The sequence below is a fragment of the Gamsiella multidivaricata genome (assembly GCF_025024155.1).
Source record: "Gamsiella multidivaricata strain RSA 2152 chromosome Unknown BC939scaffold_11, whole genome shotgun sequence".
NCBI classification, from domain to species: Eukaryota; Fungi; Mortierellomycota; class Mortierellomycetes; order Mortierellales; family Mortierellaceae; genus Gamsiella; species Gamsiella multidivaricata.
This window is the reverse complement of record NW_026251719.1, coordinates 541,877-564,355: the sequence shown is the minus strand read 5'-3', so window position 1 is coordinate 564,355 and position 22,479 is coordinate 541,877. Positions and strand designations below refer to the sequence as shown.

At 48.6% G+C, this 22,479-nt stretch overlaps 12 protein-coding genes across 12 annotated transcripts; 7 read left to right on the top strand and 5 right to left on the bottom strand.

Annotated features, from left to right (window-relative positions):
* Window positions 1–1,253: 1,253 nt before the first annotated feature.
* On the bottom strand, window positions 1,254–2,124 carry BC939DRAFT_393558 (ubiquitin-conjugating enzyme/RWD-like protein; the record flags this gene model as incomplete). Its single annotated transcript, XM_051552096.1, has 4 exons — window positions 1,254–1,442; window positions 1,525–1,729; window positions 1,818–1,887; window positions 2,001–2,124. The coding sequence occupies 4 exons, from the start codon at window positions 2,122–2,124 to the stop codon at window positions 1,254–1,256; spliced, it is 588 nt and encodes a 195-aa protein (XP_051415576.1).
* A 141-nt stretch (window positions 2,125–2,265) lies between these two features.
* BC939DRAFT_442083 (VPS4-associated protein 1) lies at window positions 2,266–3,144 on the top strand. The gene is made up of 2 exons (XM_051554334.1): window positions 2,266–2,425; window positions 2,532–3,144. The coding sequence occupies exons 1-2, from the start codon at window positions 2,364–2,366 to the stop codon at window positions 3,064–3,066; spliced, it is 597 nt and encodes a 198-aa protein (XP_051415575.1). The 5' UTR covers window positions 2,266–2,363; the 3' UTR covers window positions 3,067–3,144.
* A 1,430-nt stretch (window positions 3,145–4,574) lies between these two features.
* Window positions 4,575–5,107, bottom strand: BC939DRAFT_500321 (uncharacterized protein; the record flags this gene model as incomplete). The annotated part of the gene is made up of 2 exons (XM_051560034.1): window positions 4,575–4,685; window positions 4,766–5,107. The coding sequence occupies 2 exons, from the start codon at window positions 5,105–5,107 to the stop codon at window positions 4,575–4,577; spliced, it is 453 nt and encodes a 150-aa protein (XP_051415574.1).
* A 489-nt stretch (window positions 5,108–5,596) lies between these two features.
* BC939DRAFT_474395 (uncharacterized protein) lies at window positions 5,597–6,124 on the bottom strand (the record flags this gene model as incomplete). Its single annotated transcript, XM_051558416.1, has 1 exon — window positions 5,597–6,124. One exon carries the CDS (start codon window positions 6,122–6,124, stop codon window positions 5,597–5,599), a length of 528 nt encoding a protein of 175 aa, XP_051415573.1.
* Window positions 6,125–8,745: 2,621 nt separating this feature from the next.
* BC939DRAFT_442080 (uncharacterized protein) lies at window positions 8,746–9,508 on the top strand. The gene has a single exon (XM_051554333.1). It carries the CDS (start codon window positions 9,007–9,009, stop codon window positions 9,211–9,213), a length of 207 nt encoding a protein of 68 aa, XP_051415572.1. The 5' UTR covers window positions 8,746–9,006; the 3' UTR covers window positions 9,214–9,508.
* Window positions 9,234–11,097, top strand: BC939DRAFT_500319 (uncharacterized protein; the record flags this gene model as incomplete). Its single annotated transcript, XM_051560033.1, has 3 exons — window positions 9,234–9,816; window positions 9,890–10,154; window positions 10,305–11,097. The coding sequence occupies 3 exons, from the start codon at window positions 9,234–9,236 to the stop codon at window positions 11,095–11,097; spliced, it is 1,641 nt and encodes a 546-aa protein (XP_051415571.1).
* Window positions 11,098–11,531: 434 nt separating this feature from the next.
* BC939DRAFT_28077 (uncharacterized protein) lies at window positions 11,532–12,810 on the top strand. The gene is made up of 2 exons (XM_051551206.1): window positions 11,532–12,666; window positions 12,763–12,810. The coding sequence occupies exons 1-2, from the start codon at window positions 11,683–11,685 to the stop codon at window positions 12,769–12,771; spliced, it is 993 nt and encodes a 330-aa protein (XP_051415570.1). The 5' UTR covers window positions 11,532–11,682; the 3' UTR covers window positions 12,772–12,810.
* Window positions 12,811–13,389: 579 nt separating this feature from the next.
* On the top strand, window positions 13,390–15,360 carry BC939DRAFT_27997 (serine/threonine protein phosphatase Ppe1). Its single transcript, XM_051551202.1, has 8 exons — window positions 13,390–13,655; window positions 13,742–13,888; window positions 14,033–14,100; window positions 14,233–14,306; window positions 14,407–14,486; window positions 14,616–14,733; window positions 14,830–15,018; window positions 15,124–15,360. The coding sequence occupies exons 1-8, from the start codon at window positions 13,572–13,574 to the stop codon at window positions 15,285–15,287; spliced, it is 924 nt and encodes a 307-aa protein (XP_051415569.1). The 5' UTR covers window positions 13,390–13,571; the 3' UTR covers window positions 15,288–15,360.
* Window positions 15,361–16,092: 732 nt separating this feature from the next.
* Window positions 16,093–16,482, top strand: BC939DRAFT_474391 (uncharacterized protein; the record flags this gene model as incomplete). Its single annotated transcript, XM_051558415.1, has 1 exon — window positions 16,093–16,482. The coding sequence occupies one exon, from the start codon at window positions 16,093–16,095 to the stop codon at window positions 16,480–16,482; it is 390 nt and encodes a 129-aa protein (XP_051415568.1).
* Window positions 16,483–16,850: 368 nt separating this feature from the next.
* Window positions 16,851–17,569, top strand: BC939DRAFT_474390 (uncharacterized protein; the record flags this gene model as incomplete). Its single annotated transcript, XM_051558414.1, has 2 exons — window positions 16,851–17,352; window positions 17,451–17,569. The coding sequence occupies 2 exons, from the start codon at window positions 16,851–16,853 to the stop codon at window positions 17,567–17,569; spliced, it is 621 nt and encodes a 206-aa protein (XP_051415567.1).
* A 112-nt stretch (window positions 17,570–17,681) lies between these two features.
* On the bottom strand, window positions 17,682–18,320 carry BC939DRAFT_490486 (uncharacterized protein; the record flags this gene model as incomplete). The annotated part of the gene is made up of 3 exons (XM_051559453.1): window positions 18,047–18,320; window positions 17,884–18,008; window positions 17,682–17,791 (listed from the first exon to the last, which is right to left on the bottom strand). Exons 1-3 carry the CDS (start codon window positions 18,292–18,294, stop codon window positions 17,682–17,684), a joined length of 483 nt encoding a protein of 160 aa, XP_051415566.1. The 5' UTR covers window positions 18,295–18,320.
* A 2,109-nt stretch (window positions 18,321–20,429) lies between these two features.
* On the bottom strand, window positions 20,430–21,739 carry BC939DRAFT_500313 (uncharacterized protein; the record flags this gene model as incomplete). Its single annotated transcript, XM_051560032.1, has 4 exons — window positions 20,430–20,649; window positions 20,775–21,179; window positions 21,305–21,433; window positions 21,531–21,739. 4 exons carry the CDS (start codon window positions 21,737–21,739, stop codon window positions 20,430–20,432), a joined length of 963 nt encoding a protein of 320 aa, XP_051415565.1.
* Between the last annotated feature and the right edge of the window lie 740 nt (window positions 21,740–22,479).

The following is a 22,479-nucleotide window of genomic DNA, read 5'->3' as shown; positions in this document are numbered from 1 at the left end:
GACCGGCTTTGCACAAGTTGTGGTTGAACTGGTTGAAGTGGTCCCTGATTGCGCTTCGCGTTCGTAATACGGCCCGCTGATTCCTTGGATGGCGACTGCTCGGATGACCGATTCTTCTGTAGGATCGCTGTTGGTGTGAGGATATGCGTATTCGTATCCATCGTGGGCGCATCATTCTTCTGCTGGGAGGCGCTTCTATATGTCTCCTCCAAATTCGTCCGCGAGGGCTGCGAGAGCGGTTGCGAGTGGTCCTGTAAACTGTCTTGCAGTTCTGCTCTCGATTCTAGAGACGCTTTCTCGAGAGGTGAGGATTTGGGTCTGGACTTGAGCTTGGGTTTGGGTTTGGGCCGCGTCGACTCTGCCTTCTCGGACTTTGCCCTCTTAGTCTTTACGGGTCTGACGGCGGCAGTGTTGCTAAATAACTCGCTCATGCTCATAGTCGTATCCGAATCCCGCGCTCGTCCCGAGATGGAAATAGTTTTGTCCGTATGGGTACCCGACTCAAGCTTCCGTTTTGAAATAGCAATCTTTTCCTCCACAGCCGTATTCAATTCCTGCCTCGCGTCTAAGCTGAAAATAATTTTGTCCGCAGAGGTTTCTGTTTCCGGTTCTCGTTTCGAGACGTTAATTTTTTCGTCCGTAACAGTATCCAGTTCTCTCGTGGGCTTAGACATGTCAATAGTTTTATCTGCAATTGTGTCCTCCGGCGATGGATAAAATGGACTCCGCAAAGTATCTGGCGCCCTGATCACAACATGCACTGGCGATACAGCCCTCCTGGATCCTACTAGACGCACAGCCTCCTCCTCCTCTTTTTCGACAATTTGCACGTCAGAACTAAGCCCCAGCGATTGCGATACCTCTGAAACTGCAGATGGCTGAGCAGGAGACTGACTGCTTGCTGCTGAATTTATTTCTGGATCCGGAAAGCTGGGGGCGATGGGATCTGCTGTCGCGCTGGCTCTTTTGGATTTGAGACTCGGTTTCTTCAGCGTTGGTCGCGACAAAGTCTTCTTTTCCGCAGCATCGAGTGATATGGTGGTACTGATTGTAGATGGAGTTGAGAATGAGTCGGAGGCAGGAGATTTCTGAGCGCTGGGTTGTTGTGTCGTAGAACTTGTAGTCGAGGATGAGGACGATGTTGACTCTGAAGGGGTTGATGGGAATGTAGGTCGCAACACCAGTTCCTGCAGGGCTGAAATGTTGAATGAGTTCGGTTGGTCGCTTGGTTGAAGTATCTAAGGACGTATAGGTTAACGTGTCATGAAGGAGTCCTTTGCTGGCAAGTCGTCAATGCAGTAGTCGTGGAAAGCTGTGATAAAAACGCCTACCTCCGAACTTTTTTCTATTCCGATGGTATCTGCATCTCCCATAGCATATTGTTTCGTGTACATTCGAGCCCTTTGGGTGAAAAGGGCCCTGTTTTCCTTAAACTCATTTGCCTACAGAATGTGTGCAGCCGGTGTTAGTGCTCATGCTGTGTATTTGGGCTCGTCGTCTGCGATCAGACTGGCCAACACTTACAATTTCGACCAGCAGTGGGTCATCAGGATTAGGATTCGCAAGCAGGATTCTCAAGGACAACAGCATGGTTGTGATACTGATGGCCGGTCCCCATGTGCCTTTGGGAGGGCCTTTCAAGATGTCCAGACAGATACGGCCTTGATCGTCAATGTTGGGATGATAGACCCTGGTGAGGAACTGGCACCTTGGAGGCTCAAACGGGTACCTAACGTTTTATCGCATCGTTGGGTCAGCTCTTAAGTTTGAAAACGCGTAGCCAAATGCGAGCCATATTCCTGTCCAAAAGTACGCACTTTTCTGGGATATGAATGTCGATCTTGAAAACGCCTCCTTCGTAAGGTGTATCCGCTGGTCCGGTGAGCTCTGTGTGGATACAATTCGTGCCATGGGGAACCCAGCCCAGTCGATATATTAGTAAAATATTAATTCCTCTGCTTTGCCGCGTGTGTGAAGTGGAGGGGTTGAGCTGCTCGTACCAGCTTGGAGATGCACAATATTGTCATTTTGAGGGTAACAAATAACTCCGAGTGGTGGCGAGGTTTCCAGATCCTTGAGCTCCTTTCGCATTCGAATCAGAATCCGCTTTTCGACTGCAGCCATGGTGGATCGGGTACTGGTGCGGTCGATCGCGCTGGAGGATGAAATGAGAAATACAAAAAATGGTGGCAACAAAGAAAAAGCGAAACGAGGTCATCTTTCAGGGCACAGAACTAGCTTATTTATTTCAGCCTACTTTTTGATGCACTTCCTCACACTCATTTCATTCCGCTCTTCTCTATCCCATTTCTTCTCCACAAGCGACAAACCAAACAACAATAACAACTGGCACCGGAATCAACATGAGCACCACGGCTCTTCGCAATGCCTATTTGGAAAAGACTGCAACGACAGAGCGACCGTGGTGAGAGCACTAACTGGACCCAATGGCTTTATATTCTTGGCACTAATAAGCAAGGAATCCTCAGGCACAAGAATTGTCTCTAATAAATGATTTTATGTCCGCCTAGCTACATCTGTATGAAAATGACAACCAAGGTCCTGACAGCCAAGGACGGCGGCGACTTTTTCTACGTATGCACATCCCATCTCCAGGACCCAGGATTTGCCAAGGGCGAAGGCTATCCCCCTGTACCCACGCCCGATGCCATAGCTGCTGTGGCCGCTATCAAGAAAAAGAGAGCCGAGGCCGAGAAGAAGAAGCAGGGGGAAGCAGCGGCGCCAGCGACAAAAAGTGAGGAAGAGACTAAATCACACGCTGCCAAGTTTGGATCGGCTGTTCTCTCAGGATTGGGGTCCGTAGCCACGAAGGCAGCAACGTCGGTGTCAGCATTCATCAATGACGAAGAGGCAACGAAGGCGAGGATACAGGCAGCGGAATTGGAGCGACAACAGGCTGAGGCTAGGAAGAGGCCAGCATACTGGATGTTGCATCGAGACATATTTTATTTGAGACAGAATGAGGCCAAGAAGAAGAATGCGAAAAAGTCGGCAACAGAGACACTTGATGGACTATCCTTCCCTAAGGTGCCCGGAGGCCGCTGATTATTCACGCTTTATTCAATTTTACGATAATACACCTGGTAATATGGCATCGCAATAAAGGTTCGAAGGAGTTTCTACATGTAATATCTATATTAACTTGGAGTATTGAAGCAAGAGTACTCTCCTTGTCTACGATAATGATATCAAACTTCGTGGGACACTGTAGGTTTCATTTGTTTTTTCTGGTGCTATTGTCCTGAAATGGATCCATAGCTTCTTCTATAGCACCTCCTAGCATAACACTTCGACAGCAATATCTGGCCGATCAGCCCTGGGGGCCGCGTTCCCTCTACGTTTCAAACGACGCTGTTAAATATGGTGGAGAGAATGAACCATACCGAGGCGAGCAAATGTTCGAAGGCAAGTCAGCAGGTATGGAGCAACAGCGAAAAGGCCGCCTACAAGTAAAACGCAGGATGTTGAGCGGCTACTGTAGATTGATATGGTTGATACGCCGTTGTATATTAACTGCGATATCGCATGAATTAAATGAATGTTCATCGCATGCTTTTACGGATTTTTGAATGGCACTGAGGAAACAGTAAGCGTATTCGAACCGATGTTCTCGCGACTATGTTTCGTACAACAGTATCTAGACGCTCTTCAAATTCGTCCGCACACCTAATCATCATTTTCGATGCCGTTATTCGGAATCGTAATATATTTGAGCTCGTATCGCAGTCGCTGAAGCTGCGTTAGCAACAGGATAGCTTGATGCCGCAATACAGTCTACCACTAGTGAATTCAAGGGCATAGCTAGAAAGACTAGGAGAACTACATCTTTCCTAGAGTGAAGTCTGAGCCGGACAGTGACAATAGGTCCTGCCTCTTTGTTGTCATGAATCGCGATAACGTCTTTCAATGATATAACTTCGACCACATGTGAACGTACCTTTAGAAAGTTCGCTCAATGTGTCCTTGTCGTCGTCTTTGGTGTTGTCGAACCTTTTCATCATATATTTCCTCTATGCCGTTTCCATTCTTAATCTTGTAACGATATGAAAAAATGTGATTACTTTTTAGCATGTGTATAATAAGCGTGTATTGCTTGACTTTATCCAACGATGGCTCTGTTTGTTAGATATACTCCCCAAAGTGCCCGAGCACCTGCGCAAGGCGTGCTTGGGTCAATTGAGATGCTTGCCTGCTATTGCTGCATGTACTGGAATCGAACTAATATAACCGTAGAGTAGATTTCAGAAAGTACTGCATCTGAACTTAGAGTGTGTTTGCTGACTCACATACTATCTACATAGTCTATAGTCGCTTGGCGTCAGGAGCTTCTATCCCTTCCAAGGATCAGGCTGCTCGCTTGCGTCCTCCAGCCCGTCCTTGCCCTTGCCCTTGCTCTACTGCGCTACTGCTGGTGCTGCTGCTGGCCCCGACTTCTGTGTGCAGCCTTGTATCTTGCATTCAAGGGTAGTGCCCGTCCTTATCTACTGCCTGAAGAAAGAGCGGTCGCTGTTGATGGAGTAAACGGCTGCGAGCTACGTTGCAAATGTTGTGCCCTACCATGATATCGCGGTGTATGAAAGTGTCGCAGGTTGAGCAGTATAGCCTGTGGATTCCGACCTGTCGTACTCATTCACTCCAACTACGATGTAGCCCAGAGATCTGGCCTAAAGGGCATCAAGACAAAGTCAATAAAAACATAAAACGATTTTACATAACATCGGTTCTCAGGCGATAGTGCTCCTACCTTCTGAACAAAGTACGACTGAAAGGACTCGTGCAAAGAGGAGATTCTCGTCTTGGTTGAAGGCTTGCCCAGACCAACCCCAATCACAACCTTGTTGGTTTCCTCTCTCTTTCTGCCGATCTGTCCTTCGACCAACTTAAGTAGGCGATCCGTTATGAGTCTGTACTCCGCATCCTTGGCCCTTCTCGCGTCCCACTTATGCCTCTTGAACCGATTGCTGCCGTTGTAAAACTCATTCAGTTGTGCCTCTACTCTCTCCAGCTCCGTAACATAGCTCGCAAAACTAGCTCCCTTGCCACGCAGCGACGGCAACTTAGTCTCAATGTTGCCAATGGACTCCATTCCGTTACCTGGGACGATTCTTTTTGCTCTTCCATCCATCTTCTGTGCTTGAACGTGGGCTGGTACACAGCCTTTTGCTTCACTGCGAGATTGTAATTAGTGAGAGGACCGGGAGTAGGGGTTGTAATCTCGGAAGAGCTGCACATGTCGACATTATCTCCCATTCTTCCAGGACCCGTTGTCGTACTGCCGGAATCATCGCTCTTTGGTAGCAACGCATTTGCTCCGAGTAAACAGGTACACAGGCTTGGCCGAGGTCGAGACCTAGGGCCCTGATTTGATCCGGCGCATATCCCTAAAGGTCGGTGACATCCTGCTGGGGCTTCGCAATGCTTATAAATTCCGTCAAGTAATAATCCACTTCCCCAACTGTGGATGTGATTCGAAGGGGCAAGACATCCTGCAGTAGTCGCCTGTATCTGACTGATTGCAGCTTTTTAACTTGAGAGCCGACAGATGAAGGCGGAAACCATCTGTCCAAATGGAGCCTCAGTGAACATAGCGGCGTCCCTCGTAAGTCATAAGGTCGAAGTTGGTCAGCCGAATGGATTGAACGTGTTCTTTCATCATGCTCAACCCCATCACGGACGTCGAATCCTTGTAATCTCTCGGCCCTTCGCGTGGCTCACGCCTGCCGACGTTCAAAAGCATCTCTGTGATAAGGAACCCAGAAGCCTTCTGCCCAAGCCAATCGATCAAGTTCTGCTGAGAAGGAATGATGTCCCTGTTCCCATAGTCCACCAGTACTAGCTCCTGGAGCTTTTTTTTCAGCGCAGCATTTTCCAAAAGCAAGATACCGAGCTCACGCTCAGAGAATAACATGAAAGGCTGCTCCGTGCCTGTTAGTGGAGCCGTCTGGCGGTAACTCCTGCTGGACTGGTTCAAAAGCACGAAGTTCTCGATGGCTGAGATGCCTTGGTCGATCTCTATACGTGACCCATCAGATATGAGACCCTTCGTCTTCAACAGATCGTCAATGCTAGTGCTGTCGTTCTTACAGCTGACCGCTACTGGCATGCATGTAGCGATAGAACACGGATTTTGTTCTCTACCTTTTTCTCGAGCTCAATGCTGTCGTTTCTGTATTTTTTTTTTTATTTCACTGGACAGCTGCGAGGCAACAGAGCGGAGTAAAACCGCAGCAGGATATGGCTTCCTGACCAAAATTGCAGTTCTATTGTTCCTTCTCTGCAGCAGCCCAAGACTCGCTGCTCGATCGACAAACTGTTGGATGCGCTTAACAACTACATTTGGCGCGATGATGGGGTCGCCTGTGTAGAGGTGCTGGGACAGCACAGTATGGAAGCGTAGGTGGTCTGAGTCCTTGCGCCCTGGATCATCATCATCCTTATCTCCCTCCCCCTATTCTTCTCCCTCCTCCTCTTCCTCAACTTTGATCTTGGACGAGACACATGGACAAACGTTGCACAATATATCTCTGTCCGTTGCGTGAAACAAAGAGACTCTCAATGAACTGCCTGACGAGTCGCTGCCCCTGTCGCTTAGTATCAGACACAACCCGAACAGCATCCCGAAGACACCTTTCGATTTCGGATACCAATTCCGACTCTCCCAAAGTTCGCTTCAGATTGCGGATGTTCCCAATTCATAGCTCGAACCAAGGCAGCCTTTCCTGTCGGGGCACTTATTGGCTTTGGCGTAGTCTACTTTTTCTTCTTTTTTTATTCTTCGCTCTTTTCTCCTTCACGTCCTTCTTCTTCTTGAAAGATCCAGCGTCGGGATCCAAGGGATTCTCGGGTGTTTTCTTCCATGCCTTCCATGTGTACTGCTTCATTGTTTCAGGCGGCTCATGTTCCTTAAGTCGAATGCGCTATTTGACAGATATTGCGGTCGGTATTGTGGGGGGTTGGTACAAGACTGGGCAGGGTTCACCTCACTTGCAGCCTCTGCCTGATGTGGAGCAGGGTGATCGATCGCGCGAAGGTCTGCGAAGATTTGTGCCGCCGAGTCTTAGTACCAGTTGACTCACTATTAAGTTAACAAAGTTGGTAGCGATTACCATAATTTAGAGTTAATTTTATGCACGCCTTCATGCAAGTGAGGATTCTTACAAAGCAAGGCAGTGTTTGACGTTGTATACCTCCTCCGCCTCGCGTGCCTCTCGCATCTTTTTCTGCATTTGGGATTGCCGCTGAGAAAGGCAATCGGACTGCTTCCGAAGACTGCCATAGGTCATGGCAGCTTGAGCTGGAGTGGGCTAATTTGTACAAGAGTCTGTAAAAGATTCACAAAAACCCTTTGCAAAATAACAAACGTTTCCTGCGCAGTATTCTTGATTGTGTGCCAAATAATGCTTCGTCATCGTCGCAACGTCTGCAAGCCAAAAAATGCACGTTTTCTGCATCAGTGATATACACGATGATCTGATTGATCCGTTTTCCTTCTCCATCCAGTTTGATGATTCTGTAGTTGGTTGCACTTCCGAGAGAGGGGATGTTGTGGTTATAGTTGTTTTTAGACGCTATTCTGAGCACTAAAAACTGGACCAGCTGAGATCTAAAGTCACATAGGCGCTTGGAACGTCGTACACAAAGAGATTTTCCTTTTGAGATGGGTCGCCAAATGGTCTCGACGTTCTTGTATATGAGCATGTCGCTATCACTTGATACAACGATGTCGCCAGGCTTGCATTCAGGGCCCATCGTGAGATCTATTTCGGTCGAGCACTCGACGATTATCTACAGTTTCTTGCGCATATATACGGCGAAAGCGCGTCGAGCGTCTAGGGACTGATAGAAGGCCGAGCTCAAGTGTTTTCTGATATCAATGAACTGGTGTTTCCGCACGCGAAGGTTTTATCCATGCGAACCTCGAGCTCACGCAGACATTTGTCGGGCGCGTTCAACAGCTTTCTTGCGAAGCCTCTCTCGATGCTCTTGAATGAGCTCTTTTTCTTTCAAAGGAAGGCCTTCCAGGTAAAGAACCAAGTTCGTCTGGGTCCCAAGCTTCAGTATTTCTCGCTCGACAATGGGGTGAGCATCGTCCATAGGGTGCGAGGAATAAGAGTAGCGAACGGTGGCATAAAGAGACCCAAGGATATCGACTCAAATCGCGGAATTATGATCAATGGAACTAGGGAGGTTGGATAAATGGAGGACTGATAGCGAAGAACGGGTTCATACTCTTTCTTTTTTAGATAGGGCCACAGGCCTTCAATGCCCATAGTAGTCTACACGACGAGAAATATGGTACTTTATTTCAAAGAATGACAGTGAAGGAAGAATAAGGGTACGAGAGGGGATTGACCATGGACAGTGTGAGATAAAAAAAACTATCTATGAAGAGTTGTGTTAGAAGGAAGAAGAGTGTAGTAAGCGCTAATAGTCTCGTACTAAGATACGCTTCGTTATTTCCAAACAAATGCTCGGCCAATCGCTGCTCTGGATACATAACCGTACGGAAACGTCATCTGTACGAGTGGAGTGGATTACCATATCGGGAAGGGTGATGCTAGAGGAAGTATGCCTTCTTGTAATCGCAAATGCTGCATAATTGCGTTTTGAGTTCTCACCCCGCTCCAGCCAGAAGGACGCGTGTCGTTTTTGTTTCCTCCTCCGCGCTCACTTTCCCTTATCCGCTCCTTCTGCCCATTACCATAACCAATATTGGCTGTTTGTCCTTTGAACCATTGCCTTCACAGGTACGTGCCATTCTTATTGGAACAAATATTCTTTTTTATTGCTCCGCATCCTCTGCATCTCATTTCGTTGCCACTTATCACCCTTGGTTGCAATTGGTCGAGTCCACCTATCGGATTTCTTCACTTGTCGTTTTTCTCATTCCACTCCTTCCTTGTACAGCCCTTGTTTGGTATAAATCTCATATCTAATCAACGTTGCCTCGACTCTCCATTTCACCATTGGTATCCAGTCCGCGTCATGGGGTGTCTTTCCTTTTGGCGCTTCCTGACGGCGAAAAAAAAAAGCGATACGACCCAGCTTTACGAAAACCGCGAAATCAACGCCAAGCTCTTGGTGAACCACACAACAAATTCCGCGTCGACATGCAAGGAAGCTTTTATTGTACGATTCGATACGCCTATACTCATTGCAGTGGCCTTGAGGCTGCCCATGCTCTGGTCATGAAGAATCTCGTAAAACGCATCATGGATTCAACGACAGTCATTCTATACTTCGATGGCGCTCAATGCGAGGGAAAGCTTGCAACCCATGAAAAGCGCCAGAATGCTCGAAAAACGGCCATCAACGCCGCCGACGATCATGTCACGACTTTCATGGATCGTGTATCCGAAGGCGCACATATCAGGAAGCGCCATTTTACCAATGTTGATAAGCAACTCACAAACGCCTTTCGCTGGGATGTGGAAGCTCGGAACGGACTTGTCCGCTTTCTCGAGAACCACGGATGGAGGGTCGTGCAATGTGATACAGAGGCGGATGTCAAAATCGCCACAGATACCATGGAAGGAGACATTGTCATCAGCGGGGACTCGGACCTTCTCATTTACCACAGCATCCCTGTTGTTTGGCGACCAGTATGTGGTGGCGGTTTCTTGGAGTATCGGAAAAAAGACATGTTGTCTGCGCTGGGACTCGAGACGGCAGAACAGCTTACGGTCTTGGGTGTTGTGTCGACCAATGATTACAATCGCAGTCTGTACGTCTTGGGATGCGAGACCAACTATGAGATCGTTAAGGATATGAAAGCCAAAGGATCAGACGATCAGGGTGCGTACTATGCATTGGCTTTTTCACATTGAAAAAATGTCTTGTTCTAATACATTCATCTTTCATCTCTTAGCCAAAGACGTACCGGCACTAATGAAAGAATACCTTGCTGATGAACGTGTTGTTATCAAGAACAAAAGCGGCATTACTTTCGACACGAGCATCAATGTTTTCGTCCATCTTCACCAAACCCCGATCGCGCATGGCCAACATGACAAACCAGATACTACCGCACTTGAGGCGAGATTGGAGGGCATCAAGGAAAGGTACCAGTATGCTCGCAGCAAGTTTACCGAGCGGAAACAGGCGCAGTTAGCTTCCAGACAGGCAACAAAGAGGTATGCCTCACCAATACATTTCAGTTTGTCTGTGATGACAATTGCATTTGCAGTGTTTTATTAATTCCTTTCTTCTTTCTCCATTTTTGTACGTAGTGCGTTGTCCCCCGGTTCTCCACCTCGACATTGATCCTCTCAAAAGTTCAACAGGTACCGCACCATCGACCGCCCGCCTCCGAAGGACAGCAAGGATTCGACTACCACACCTCCTCCTCGCCCTCGCTACTCCTTTAAAACCAGGACGAAAACAGTAACGCACGAACCTCCACAGGCAATGAAGCGCTACAAATGGAAGCCATGGACCGAGCTGCCTGAGAGTCCTTTGGAGAAAGTTGAGAACAAGTTGACCCCAAAGAAGCCAGCTAAGAAGCCAGCTAAGAAGCCAGCTAAGAAGCCAGTCAAGAAGCCATCGAAGCCACCAACACCTATTGAATCCATGGACAAGCGACAGCTCTGGAATGGGCTGAAATGGGAGCACCCAAAGGCGACTCTTCGTATCGGCACTATACAAGCAAACATCAGGGCGGCATTGAAAACCAGGGCGGACGTCGCTGACGAAATGATTGACTGCTTGCGGGAGGCCGTTGGAGAGGCCAACAGGACCAAACGACGTGCTCAGAGACTCATTGCTCTGTACGTGGAAAGCATGGCGGCTGGTTATATGCAACCAAAGGACCGAGACTATCTCGATGGATTATGCCCAAGGGTAGAACTCAAGGATGCAGATGGCGGCCAGGACAGTAGTGAGAATCACACTGACGACGACATCGATGGCGAACCTGACAGTTCCAGTAGTCAGTTCCTTTATGCCTTTCTACGACATCTTTATTCGGGCAATCCTCCCACGAATCGAGGCGTTGGCAAACTTGTTACTGGCTTCATTGGGCGATTACAGGAGCTGAACTTGTACACTCCCCCAAGGCTAACAAGTGCTATACGCTAGAGCACACCTTTCTCACCTTCGGAGCTAGTACGGAGTGTGTCTACTCAGCTGGGCGCTGAGTTCAAACGTATTTATCGCAATGGAGCGATTGAACTACAAGAGCAGGTAACAAGTGTATTTCTTGAATGAATTCTGTAGCATGACATTAGGAATTTTTCTACTACAAGATGGTCGCTTTATCAACAATAGCTCAAGGTTGGCAAAAAAAAGGCAGACCGGAAGTAGTTGGATACGACTTGGAGATCCATAACGAGTTGACAGCCGTGGAGGACTTTCTGACATTCAACATGATGAGCGGCAACAGGCGGAAGATTGCCCCACTATCTTCGGCAAAGGATGGTTTTGTCTCGTTCTCGGAGCGAGAGCTCGTCACTTTATGCTGGAAACGACCGCTCCTAAACTCGGATTCTGGAGTTGGCAAGGGTCACATTTCCGAGCTGCTCCTCGGAGAAAGACGTGATAACCATATGGTTACCAGATCAAGAGCCAGGGCTCCTAATCAAGAGCCTTATTGCAGACGTCGCTCCTACTGGTCTCACTGTTCGGCAACGAGGGAAGTTGGGATACCGAGGCGCAATCACCAACATGTCCCTTTTGGATGCGAGGAACCATTTGTCTGCCATCCGTGATCCCAACTTTGACCCTCGAAATTACAGCCTCAAGGGATATGTTCTGACAGGATCTTTCCGCACCAATGGCTTCAGGCTTCAGCTGTCTGCCTACAAGTTAAGGGAGTTGCAAGCAGTTCGATATCGGAGGCTGGCAGATGCCATTTTGCCCCCTCGCCTGACGTCAACGGTTGGAGGTACCGACTATTACTTGCAGGAGATCCGGAATGTCGTAAAGACCAAGGACGATGTCACTCGACTCTGGCCGCATTGCCCTCCAGAAAAGATCAAGATTTTGTGTCTGGATATTGGTCAAGCCTATGTTGTAGCTGGAAGCGCCTTCCTACCAGATACAGACCGTCCGATCAACGACAAAAAAGGAAAGGGGCGTGTCGTGACGATCTCTGCTTTCCCAACCGCTACTACCCACAGGGTCACTCCTGCCTCTTTGATCTCCACAGCCGCCTCTGGGACGAACTCTGCTGCCTCTTTGATTGATCCGCCCTATCCAGAGACATACTACAACATATCTGTTAACCAGAAGGCCGTGTACCAACCCACATTCAAGTTCCGAAGATGGACAGAGGAGCAAAAACGGGTGGTACCGGAAGGTGCAACTCAATCGATCCAAGAGATTGAGTCAGACCTCCCACCGCTCCGCGGGCCAGATGCAAGCGTTGGGCAGTACATTCAGCAGCTCGAGATGGTCGAGCAGCGCTTGAGCAGTTTTTACAATGGCTCGAACAGGCTTTACCAGAGCCACAAATGGGATGCCCAACGTGCACGGGAGGAGGAGTACCTGGTAATCGCAAACAGTTTGCTGAGGTCGGTGGGGGGATCGATAGGCGCCAAAAGAGACGAAAAGAACATGGTGGTGATTGGCATTGGACTTGGTCAATTCAGCAGTTGCTCGCGCCTCACATCACTCCACGACTCCTTTCTGGCATTCTTTGTGCCCCTGGTAAGTGTTTCACTCCTCTGGCGATTTCTTGTCCCTACGACAGATAGTCCATTTATTGACTTTCACACATTTCACCGCCATCGCTCTTTAGGCCAGGTCGCTTAGTTACATCGTTCTTGGTGTTAATGAATATTACAGCTCCAAGAAATGCCTCCGTTGTCACACATTTGTTTCCCAGGTGTCTATCCGAAGGCTCTTCTGCGAGGACTGCGGAACTCCATTCCACAGGGATGAGATGGCGGCCCACAGCATGGTGAATGCCGTCCAAGGACATCTGCTCCACCAACAGCGGCCTTTGTACCTGCAGCCGGTAGACGAGGAGGGAAATTATCCGTGGATGAAGACGGAGACCACCGGGGGCGCTGAGGAAAAGGACCACCAAGCTTTTGAGGGAACCAGCAGTAGCAGTAGCAGCATCGACAACTGCACTCTCGATAGCGTCCAAGACAGCACCCAAAAGGCATCCAAGAGAAAGGCTTCGGAGGAGGAGGAACAGATCATGGCGATTCTCCAGAGGACGCGCCGACCCCGCGAGGAATAGTAGTCAGACTAGTTTTTTTTGTGTGCCGCCCCCACACTCCCCCTGATGATTTCCCATGTCGTATGCGACGCTTAGAAGCCACTTCGGTGACGTAATAGGTGCGCAGATGTGCGGATTTCGTACGAGTGAGACTCTCGCTTCCCTCATTGGCCTCGGCGTCATTCTGCTGCATCAGCCAGGCTTGTTGGACCTCAACTCTTTTTCACCTGTTGCCCATTATCCCATCAAAGAAGGAGGCACTGCAACTCACTTTCTTATTGCCTTTGTCAATTTCATCCTGATTTCACACAGCACCAGCACATACCCTTCATACCAACTCAATTCACCACGCAATAACCACTAAAAAAAAAGCACGTATTCAACCATGCCTGGACCTGACGAATGGCTCGAGACAGTCCGACAATGTCAACCCCTGCCAGAGCTCGAGATCAAGAAGCTGTGCGAAATGGTACTGTAACAAATAACACATTGGCCTGCATCTTTTGATTGAGGCGAACGTACTCGCTCATCAAATGTTTTCTCTGCCGCGTTTAGGTTAAAGAGCTCTTGATGGAGGAATCCAACATCCAGCCGGTACGCTCACCTGTCACCGTCTGCGGAGATATCCATGGACAGTTCTTTGACCTGATGGAGCTTTTCAGGGTCGGAGGAGAGATTCCAGAAACGAATTATATCTTTATGGTACGGATACAGGCCATCGCCATGGTCATGGATTGCGCAGTGGAAGCGTGCTTTAGACATATACGGTTTTCTGCAAGTTGTCAAGCAGGAAGGGCTAGGACTTCATGTTGTTAATGGACGCCCTTTATCTTACTGATGTTGTAGGGCGACTTTGTGGACCGAGGATTTAACAGCTTGGAAACATTTACATTGTTAATGGTGTTGAAAGCAAGGTATAGATAGACAACGGACTAGCGCTGATGCTAGTAACTGTGTATCTCACATAGATTCGCGTAATTTCGTTGTGCTCGGCCGAAAGTGATACTAACCAAGTCATCTTTCTTTGTTCTGGTTAATATCGATAGATGGCCCGATAAGATTACACTTCTTCGTGGAAACCATGAGAGTAGACAGATCACTCAAGTATATGGCTTCTATGGTGCGTCTGAATCTCTCTGAACTGGTCATTGTTGGCTATAATTTCCATGGTTCGCTTCTAGTAACTAACATGGACGTCTCGGTATAATGTTATTTCTTAGACGAATGCCAGACCAAGTACGGAAACGCAAACGTCTGGAAGTACTGCTGCCAAGTGTTCGATTATTTAACGCTGGCTGCTGTAAGTTGCATGAGGACATGAGCAGGAACGATATTAAGACAGACCTTTGGTATTTCGCATGCCTCATCTACGTCGTTTGAACGAAAAACTATGTCATCTAATCTGTATTGCCCTATCCTCTTTGGATAGATTGTCGATGGCCGTGTGCTGTGCGTACATGGAGGTCTCTCACCCGATGTCAGGACATTGGATCAGATTCGTACCATTCAAAGATGCCAGGAAATCCCACATGAAGGAGCCTTCTGTGGTATGAAGGATCCGATGCTTTTTCCAGCACCTTTACGGTTCACGACGGACAGGAATTCCTAATTGATGTGCCAACAATCTTTTATCTTCGATATAGACTTGATGTGGTCAGACCCAGATGATATTGACGGCTGGGGAGTGAGTCCAAGAGGAGCAGGATGGCTCTTTGGCGCCAAGGTCACGAGCGAATTCAATCATGTCAACGGTCTCAACCTCATCGCTCGTGCTCATCAACTTGTTCAGGAGGGATTCAAATACATGTTCCCGGATGATAACCTTGTTACAGGTATGTATAATCAACCCTTGATAGCATATTTCTGAGGATCGGGGAGAGAAAAGAATTACAGACTAACCATGGCGTTGGAATCGGTTTCCATTTTGTTGTTGCTAGTTTGGTCGGCACCAAATTACTGTTACAGATGCGGCAACGTTGCAGCGATTCTCAAACTAGACGGCCCAACCGTGGATGAATCCAACTTTAAGATTTTTTCAGCGGTGGAAGTTCAACATACCCAGTCATCATCCGGCGCCGGCGGAAACCAATACTTTTTGTAACACAATCAAGCCTATTACATCCACACACCACACTTCACGGCAACGGCATCAACTTTACACTTCTTCTCTCTTTTATCTTGCTCAAATATATCTCTCACCCACATTGTTCAATCTCATCTGTTGTTTCCTCACATTCCCTCTGTGCTTTAATACGATTTAAAAAACAAAAACCTCGTTGTTGTCTTGTTACTCCAGCTTGCATCAGAAATAAATGCCTGTAAAGTCAACTCGGCCTTCATCTTTGATCTGTTGTTCGTGAATTACTAGTACTATTGTTGAATGGCACATCCAAACAAATAGCCACAGAGGCTCAGTGTCAAGTTGCTGATCAACGGTGTCTTTGAGCGCGCTTGGTCTGGGACCTCACTACAAACTGATGACCACGGCGCTAATATATGGGTCTACACGTCCTGGTGCCTGTCCGTTAGTCGATAAACCTAACGATCAGGGAGTGGTGCTCGCGATTTCATGGAATCTGAGCCTCGGCACATATCCCGAGATACTCATGGGTTCGATCTCGAGGAGGTCCTGTATGCAATCCAATGGCAAGAACTTCATTGCCAGGAGATACTAACCGCCTAAATAATGGAGTGGGCACAATACAAATGCGCAATCCTTCTCCGCAATAAAACAACAGACAACGGCCTATGGCGCTCATCGAGCCAAAGCGTGGTAAGTTAGAAATTACAAGGGACAAGGTCAGCCAGGAAGCGTTATTCCTTTAGCGCGTCAAACGACCCCAAAAGCCAGCAAGTTGGCGGGAACAACCCATCACTCTCTGCCCTTTTATTTCCAAAAAAACACTATGCAACTTTCTTATATTGCGTCCAACATGATCCGTGCTTCCGCTACGCTCCTGTTCGTCTCTGCTTTTGCCATCGTGAGGCCCCTTTCGGTTTCCGCGCAGATTATCAGCTGTGTAATCGCGGCTGCCCAAGAAACCCTCCAAATCGACCAAGACTACACCGTAGAATTCTTAGGCTGCACTGGCCACGGAGACATCAAATTGAGATTTGGTCAGGCAGTAAACCTTGAGACTAGCGATGATGTTGCGTACGAGGACATCGACTTTGACAACAGCAAGTATATCTTCACGCCCGAGGAGGCTGGTACGTCCAATCTCTCGACTATTAATGTTTCGAATGTCGAGACCTTCACCGGCTGGCTCACGGTTGTGAAGGATAAGGGGCACTAGTTGACTCCGGAGAGTGCAGCCAATGGCTCGGAGACAGAGATGATGCGCGTGGCGAATGTACAGAAGCGCCCACTTTACGACCTGGCTTCTTTCGCCTTATGAGTGCCATCCCAATAGCTCTAATGCCTTTCAAGAATGCACCGACAGCAACAATCCGTAGACTATAAAGATGATAAAAAAAGTAACTTTGAGCACAGCCCTCTTCTCTGCGGATTTCCTGCGTGAAAATCTTGTATGGATTGCCTATACGATTTTCCTTCTCGACCGCACTCACGATCCAGGCACAGCACACTGAACCACACCCATCGCCGACCTCGACTACCCTCTCTCACCTTTGCAAACTCATCGGGGCTTCCAGTTGTCGAACGATGCCGCCCCAGGCTGCTCCTGGATTCTGCCGTTTTTGCTTCAGGGAATTCAAGTTCCTGAAGGAGCATGAGCAGAACATGCACGATGGGGACAAAGGTCGAATGGAGCCCGTGGAGTGCTCCGAACCGACGTGCTTCGCAAAGTTTTTGAACAGGGCTGCTCTGCGGAAGCATTATGAAAAGCACCACAGATTTACTCCAAGGTGTCCTGTTCAACCACAGGGACAACCACAAGAGTCACAGCAGAAGGAACACGAAAATGGAGGTATTGATCAGCGGGAAGAACAAGGAGAACAAGAAGGAGAGCAGCAGGAAGGTCAGCAACAAGAAGCGTCACGGCCAGGAGTGGACCTTCAAGAGACACAACATCAGGATGTACAGCAGCAAGAGCTGCAGCACGACGGAGGGCGCCTTGATCAAGCAAATCTCCAGGAGCAGGACTTGATTGCCTTGGTAACCATGGCAACAGCCGCGGCACAACAGAGCATGAGCGTGATCCAAGGTATGTCGCCCATGGTTCCCATTCACGAAGCCTTGGCTGCAGCATTATATCGCGATAGGGCGTTCTCTTACACTAGCGATCCTCTACTTTCTTTTTAGTACCTGCCGCGATGGAATTAGCTCAAAAGAAACAGGAGCTCCAGGAATCAAGTTGTGAATCAGACGGTCCTCGACAGAAGAGACGAAGGAAAGCACCACCTGCAAAGGACGCTTCATGACACTCTTGCAGCTTTTCTTAAACACGGCTTGCAAAATAAAACATCATACTCTTGCTACATTTATTTTGTTGATCAACCCATTGCGACAGAGCAGGCTAGGCACCAAACCGATCTACAGATGTACAGTGTGAAAATCAGCAAAGATGTCGGTCCTCCAACGACAACAAGCACCGAAACCAGCAATGGGATGAGCACAAAGACGGAAAACGTCATAATGGACACCTAAATATATCAAGGCGACAGCACCATGTTAGTTATTAATGATGTCTGTCGATCAGCGAATAGATCAGAAAGTATGTGCGCATTCAACATACCTGCATCGCGAAAAGCGCACTTGCGGTAACGATAATGCATCCGATGTTGACCATCAACAACGCGCCAAGAGAACAAGTCACCGGCACGGTGACCACCGCAAGACACCCCCACATACCGACACGTACTGGCAAAGATGATTCCAGGTATTTCCTGTGAATGTACCGGATCAGCGGGGTGAGATAGTTCTCGGCGATGCCCGAGTGAGTGATAGTCGACAAGGCGATTTGGGTGCCCTCAGAGACCTTGGCAGACGCACCCTCGAAGATCATTTCGACGGCGGAGGAGGTCGACATAGCTGGGGTGTGTGGTGCTGCTGCTGCTGGTGGAGGAGGGAGTGGCGGTGGTAGTGGTTTGTGGTGGCGTACTATGGGAGAGGAAGGGTGTTGGCGCAAGAAGGAATGGAAAGGCATTCGAGGCGTTTTTTTTTTTTTTTTTTGAACAAGTGAGGAATGTGAAGTAGCAGGCTCGTAAAGATAAGACGTTTTCCTGCTGTTCTTTTGTACATTGACGATAGATATAGCCGATCGCGTTTAGTGATGACCTTGTGATATTGATCACTATGCAGACAAGGGCTGTATTCGGAGTGGATTGACGATCTATCGTGCAACCAGAGTTTAGTTTCGTAGAAATAGGTGAGAGACTCGACGCATTTCATCAGCTCTTCCTGGGTCTCTGTGCGAAACTTGGTGTATGGAAGGGAGCACAGGGATGTCGTATCCCTATGCTGCTGCCGCTCCTTGAGAAACGTGCTGTCTTTGGCATCGAATGAAGAATTAGAATGGGTAGTTTTGGCAGGGAAATGCACCCCTTTCGAGGACTAATCGGAGCGTGCATTCCTTATTGTTGTTGGTTCAGCCCTTGCAAGGCTCCTTTCTTTTCTAATGACTCTTTCGCCAGCGAAGTAAGATATAGAAATAGAAGAATCGCACAGCATTCTTTCCTAATTTTCATGGTATTTGTTCACTGCTTCTAAGCATGTTCACTGCTCCTAAGCACTCTTTCCTTGAAGAGCATCATATCTTTACTTCCTGGGTTGCAGGCGCGTTCGTTCAGTAGCTGCTCTCTTTATCCACCTAAACAATCTACTTTCCAGCCCCTACCTCTGCGGACACTGTAACATCGGTCCCAGCTTTTCTAGGAGACCCATTTACAGTGGATCTAGTGCCAGCATTGACCCCCATTCCTCCTAGGCCAGGGTAATCGGAGTCATCGATGCAGTGTCATAGAGCCTAACGCTGAAAAGGACGTCGACAGTTTAGTAATACTCAATGATAGGTTAGAGGATTAGAGGGGACTCTGAAGGGCTGGGAGTGTACTTCCACAGACGACAGATGTGTAGAGGAAAGTCCAGGGCTGCTTTTTGTGTGGTGTTTTGTAATAGAACAACGCGTCCCAGGGATAGAAGATCCATTCTCTGGTGCTGAGGTGCGTAAGGAATGCATGTAAAGTTGCGGTCAAGGCTGTCCGTCATAGGTGCAAGGGTAGGAGGACCGAACAAGTGGAATAGCGGCAAGAAAGAGCGCCGTTCGGCAGTGGTACTATGTGATGGGGTGTGCGGATAATGTATGTGGAAGGATAAGTACTAGGGCGCCGATTTAGCTGACGGTGCATCAGGTGCAGGGCTCGGCTGTATGTGCTGTTGGTTATGGAAGCGGAAAGTACATCGGCAGGCCTGGCTTACAGGAGGTGAGCAAGTGGGAGGTCGATTTTGGGGATGAACTGGTTGTGGATGGAGAAATGGGACAGACAAGAGGGCAGGAACGGTCTTTAACTTACAGAACTGAGTGACACGCAGTGCTGAAAGTGAGGACAAGGTGAGAACTATAAGGAGAAAAGTCGAATGTGCAAAGGATAAAGAAAGAGAGTATGAAGACATGTTAGGGTGCTGGAAGGCTATTCTCTTTATACTTTAGCAATCGCCAATAAGCACGATTAGATGGGTGATATAAGTGTGGTATTGCAACCATGAATACCACACCTGGACACCTAGCCGTGGCAAATGATGAGCACAACATGCAATCGTTGTAGTCGAATCCACACGGATTCGCTTGTCGTTATATCCATCCAACTGACTGTGTCAGTGGACATGCGAAAGTAAAAAAGAGAAGCCGAAGATGTAGCTTTGTTGCCAGCAAACACGCTACGAAGCAGAAGCTAACGGACTGCACTAAGGGCAACTGGGGCCTGGCTGCACTGCTTGCTGCACCCTCAACCCTCAACCTCAATGCGACTTGCGCGTAGAATATCACCAGGAGCACAGACCATGGACTCTAAATAACCCTAAATGCCGACGGCGTCCAGCAGATAGAAGCCAGTGATTGGCTGCTGACTCGGACGCAGAGCTACACCTGTCCTGTCCGGCGACGCGTCTTCTGCCGCTCATATTTGTATCGTCTGCAACTGACAATGCACAAAGAAGGGCCAATGGCTACATCGCCCGCTTGACAAGAAATTGCCAACATAGGGTTACAGTAGGGATTTACTCTTCCTGCATGACCAATGGTATCGAGAACGTGCACGAATATGAGTCGCGCCATGGTCTTCTCTAGTTGTCGCGGTAATGGTACAAGCAAACCCATTTAACATGCCTCTGGGATGTGATAGTCTGGTAGAGGTCACTGAAGATGCGATTCTGATCTTTGACGCGCAGAAACGGCTCTAACTGTCGAAGACCCGCCCCCTCCAGCGCCTCTGTCGCATTCAGATCCATCTTCCCAGGCGTTGTGTCTGGTCCTCCATTGATGCCCTGCAGTTCTTCAAGATACCTGATCGCATCGTCGCAGAGGTGCAATGCCATCTGCGCCGACTTCGACGCTCTCCCCGATGGTCTCGATGCTTTGAGCAAGGTTCAGATAAGCCAGGAGTGGCACAACCACGCCAGCAACAGTACAGCCATACTTGAGCAGCTTCATGATCGTCAGGGCATGGGATCCGTATCCACCCCTTTAGCTGCTCGACGCCGTATCCTTCGTGCTTGACCAGATGGATCTCATGCAGGATCGTGGTGCCCTCGGTCATAGTATGCTCGCCGCAATCGCACAGGGAGAACAAGCGGAACTGCTTTGCGAACAGCTTGCTGACCTTGTCCTTTACGTCGTAGCGCTTTCGGGGGACAATGAACATGCGAGGGATCGGGTACTGATGCAGCTCGTATGTCAGGGTGCGAACAGCGTGGACTTGGTTCTGAAGGAGCGCCAGCTCGTCGAGGATCTGCATATGGATTTGCAGAGTGTAGACCTGGAAGGCGTCGTGAGTCTCCAAAGGACCGAGGCGCTTGGCCACTGTGTCCTCGCTGCTTGGGTTGGCTGGCCGGAGACGCTGGCCTCGAGATACGACTGATAGATCTAGATGTACTCCTGGAATGACTGCTGTGTTGCAACTGCTGTTGCAGTGTTCTGAACTGGATGGTTTTTGTATTACAGCATGGCTTCAGCGACAGTAGTGTGGCGAGAGGCAGTCTCTGGTATAGCACTGATTCCTTGGTGGACGTCCTCTATTGCCGCCTCGAGCACGATCCCTGGATGGTAGCTGATTCTCCAAGGCACAATCCTGTGGGGCACTAAGGCGACAACGAGGGACCGTTAGGATCCAGCTCTTCGTGATTATTCAACGTGTAATTTAAACAAAAGTACATTCTTGACCTTACTCTTCATTCTTATAGTCAGTCATGAACCCCACGGATTCCTCGTCATTCGTGACGTACTGGACATTCTTGAAGCACCTCTGGATGTGCCTCCACGGGATGTAGCGTTCATCAGTCGCATTGTCCAATTTTGAAGGGATCTTGACTGTCTTGGGCGACGATTGTGCTCGTAAGTGCTGGATGTGCTTTTCGGTCTGGGAAGGATTTGTCATGGTGCAGCTGCCTCTGAGTAAAAAAAAAATAAGACGGTTCGGGAAGGAGAGGGAGAAGGAGAATGAAAGAGACAAGTGAAGTGGGATGCAACCTCCTTGCTCACGCCTCGTGCTTCGCCATACCTTGTACGACTACCCAGCCCAATCAGATGCGGTCCCTCATTTGAGTATTTTCAGCGCTGGACAAGCTCCACATTGCCTCAACAGAGTTGCGTGTACCAATGTGTCTGCAGGGTTTGGGTTTGTAGCACCAAACTGGAGGCCCCAGATTTGTTGCAGTTCTTAGGCACATGGATGCCACGTGCATCTATTAAAGTGCCTGAAAAAAACATATACGTACTCAGCTTGGTGGACGTACAAGATCTTGCTGTGTTATTGTGATGGCTAGCATGCATCCTGTAATATACCACAGACAAGAACACCAGTATACCGGGTAGAACCTTTCAAAGTGTATCCGCTCTGAAGAGCTGAACGAAGGATCGTAGCCGGTGTGCCAATTGAATCCTATAATGATCTGGTAAATCGGGGGTTTCAGCAGCCCTCTGTGTCGTTTCCATCAGCAATACATCCACAGAGGTAGACGCCCTATTGTCGCAGCGCTTGCGTTCGTTGAACAAGAGCGCGGATCAAATTCTTGAAGGACAGTTCGGGTTGGTAAGACAGCAATTGCACTTAGGCGCTGCTCTGTTGACCCGTGGGAGAATTGTGAAAGGGTCTTGTTCAGTAAAGTGCGATATTGC

Excerpts from the sequence above, each read along its gene's own strand:
- BC939DRAFT_442080 (XM_051554333.1), top strand. The coding sequence starts at position 9,007 with ATGGGGTGTCTTTCCTTTTGGCGCTTCCTGACGGCGAAAAAAAAAAGC.
- BC939DRAFT_28077 (XM_051551206.1), top strand. The coding sequence starts at position 11,683 with ATGTCCCTTTTGGATGCGAGGAACCATTTGTCTGCCATCCGTGATCCC.
- BC939DRAFT_27997 (XM_051551202.1), top strand. The coding sequence starts at position 13,572 with ATGCCTGGACCTGACGAATGGCTCGAGACAGTCCGACAATGTCAACCC. Across the intron at positions 13,656-13,741 it reads TCAAGAAGCTGTGCGAAATG|GTTAAAGAGCTCTTGATGGA; the intron begins GTACTGTAACAA and ends TGCCGCGTTTAG. Across the intron at positions 15,019-15,123 it reads GGATGATAACCTTGTTACAG|TTTGGTCGGCACCAAATTAC; the intron begins GTATGTATAATC and ends TGTTGTTGCTAG.
- BC939DRAFT_442083 (XM_051554334.1), top strand. The coding sequence starts at position 2,364 with ATGAGCACCACGGCTCTTCGCAATGCCTATTTGGAAAAGACTGCAACG. Across the intron at positions 2,426-2,531 it reads GCAACGACAGAGCGACCGTG|CTACATCTGTATGAAAATGA; the intron begins GTGAGAGCACTA and ends ATGTCCGCCTAG.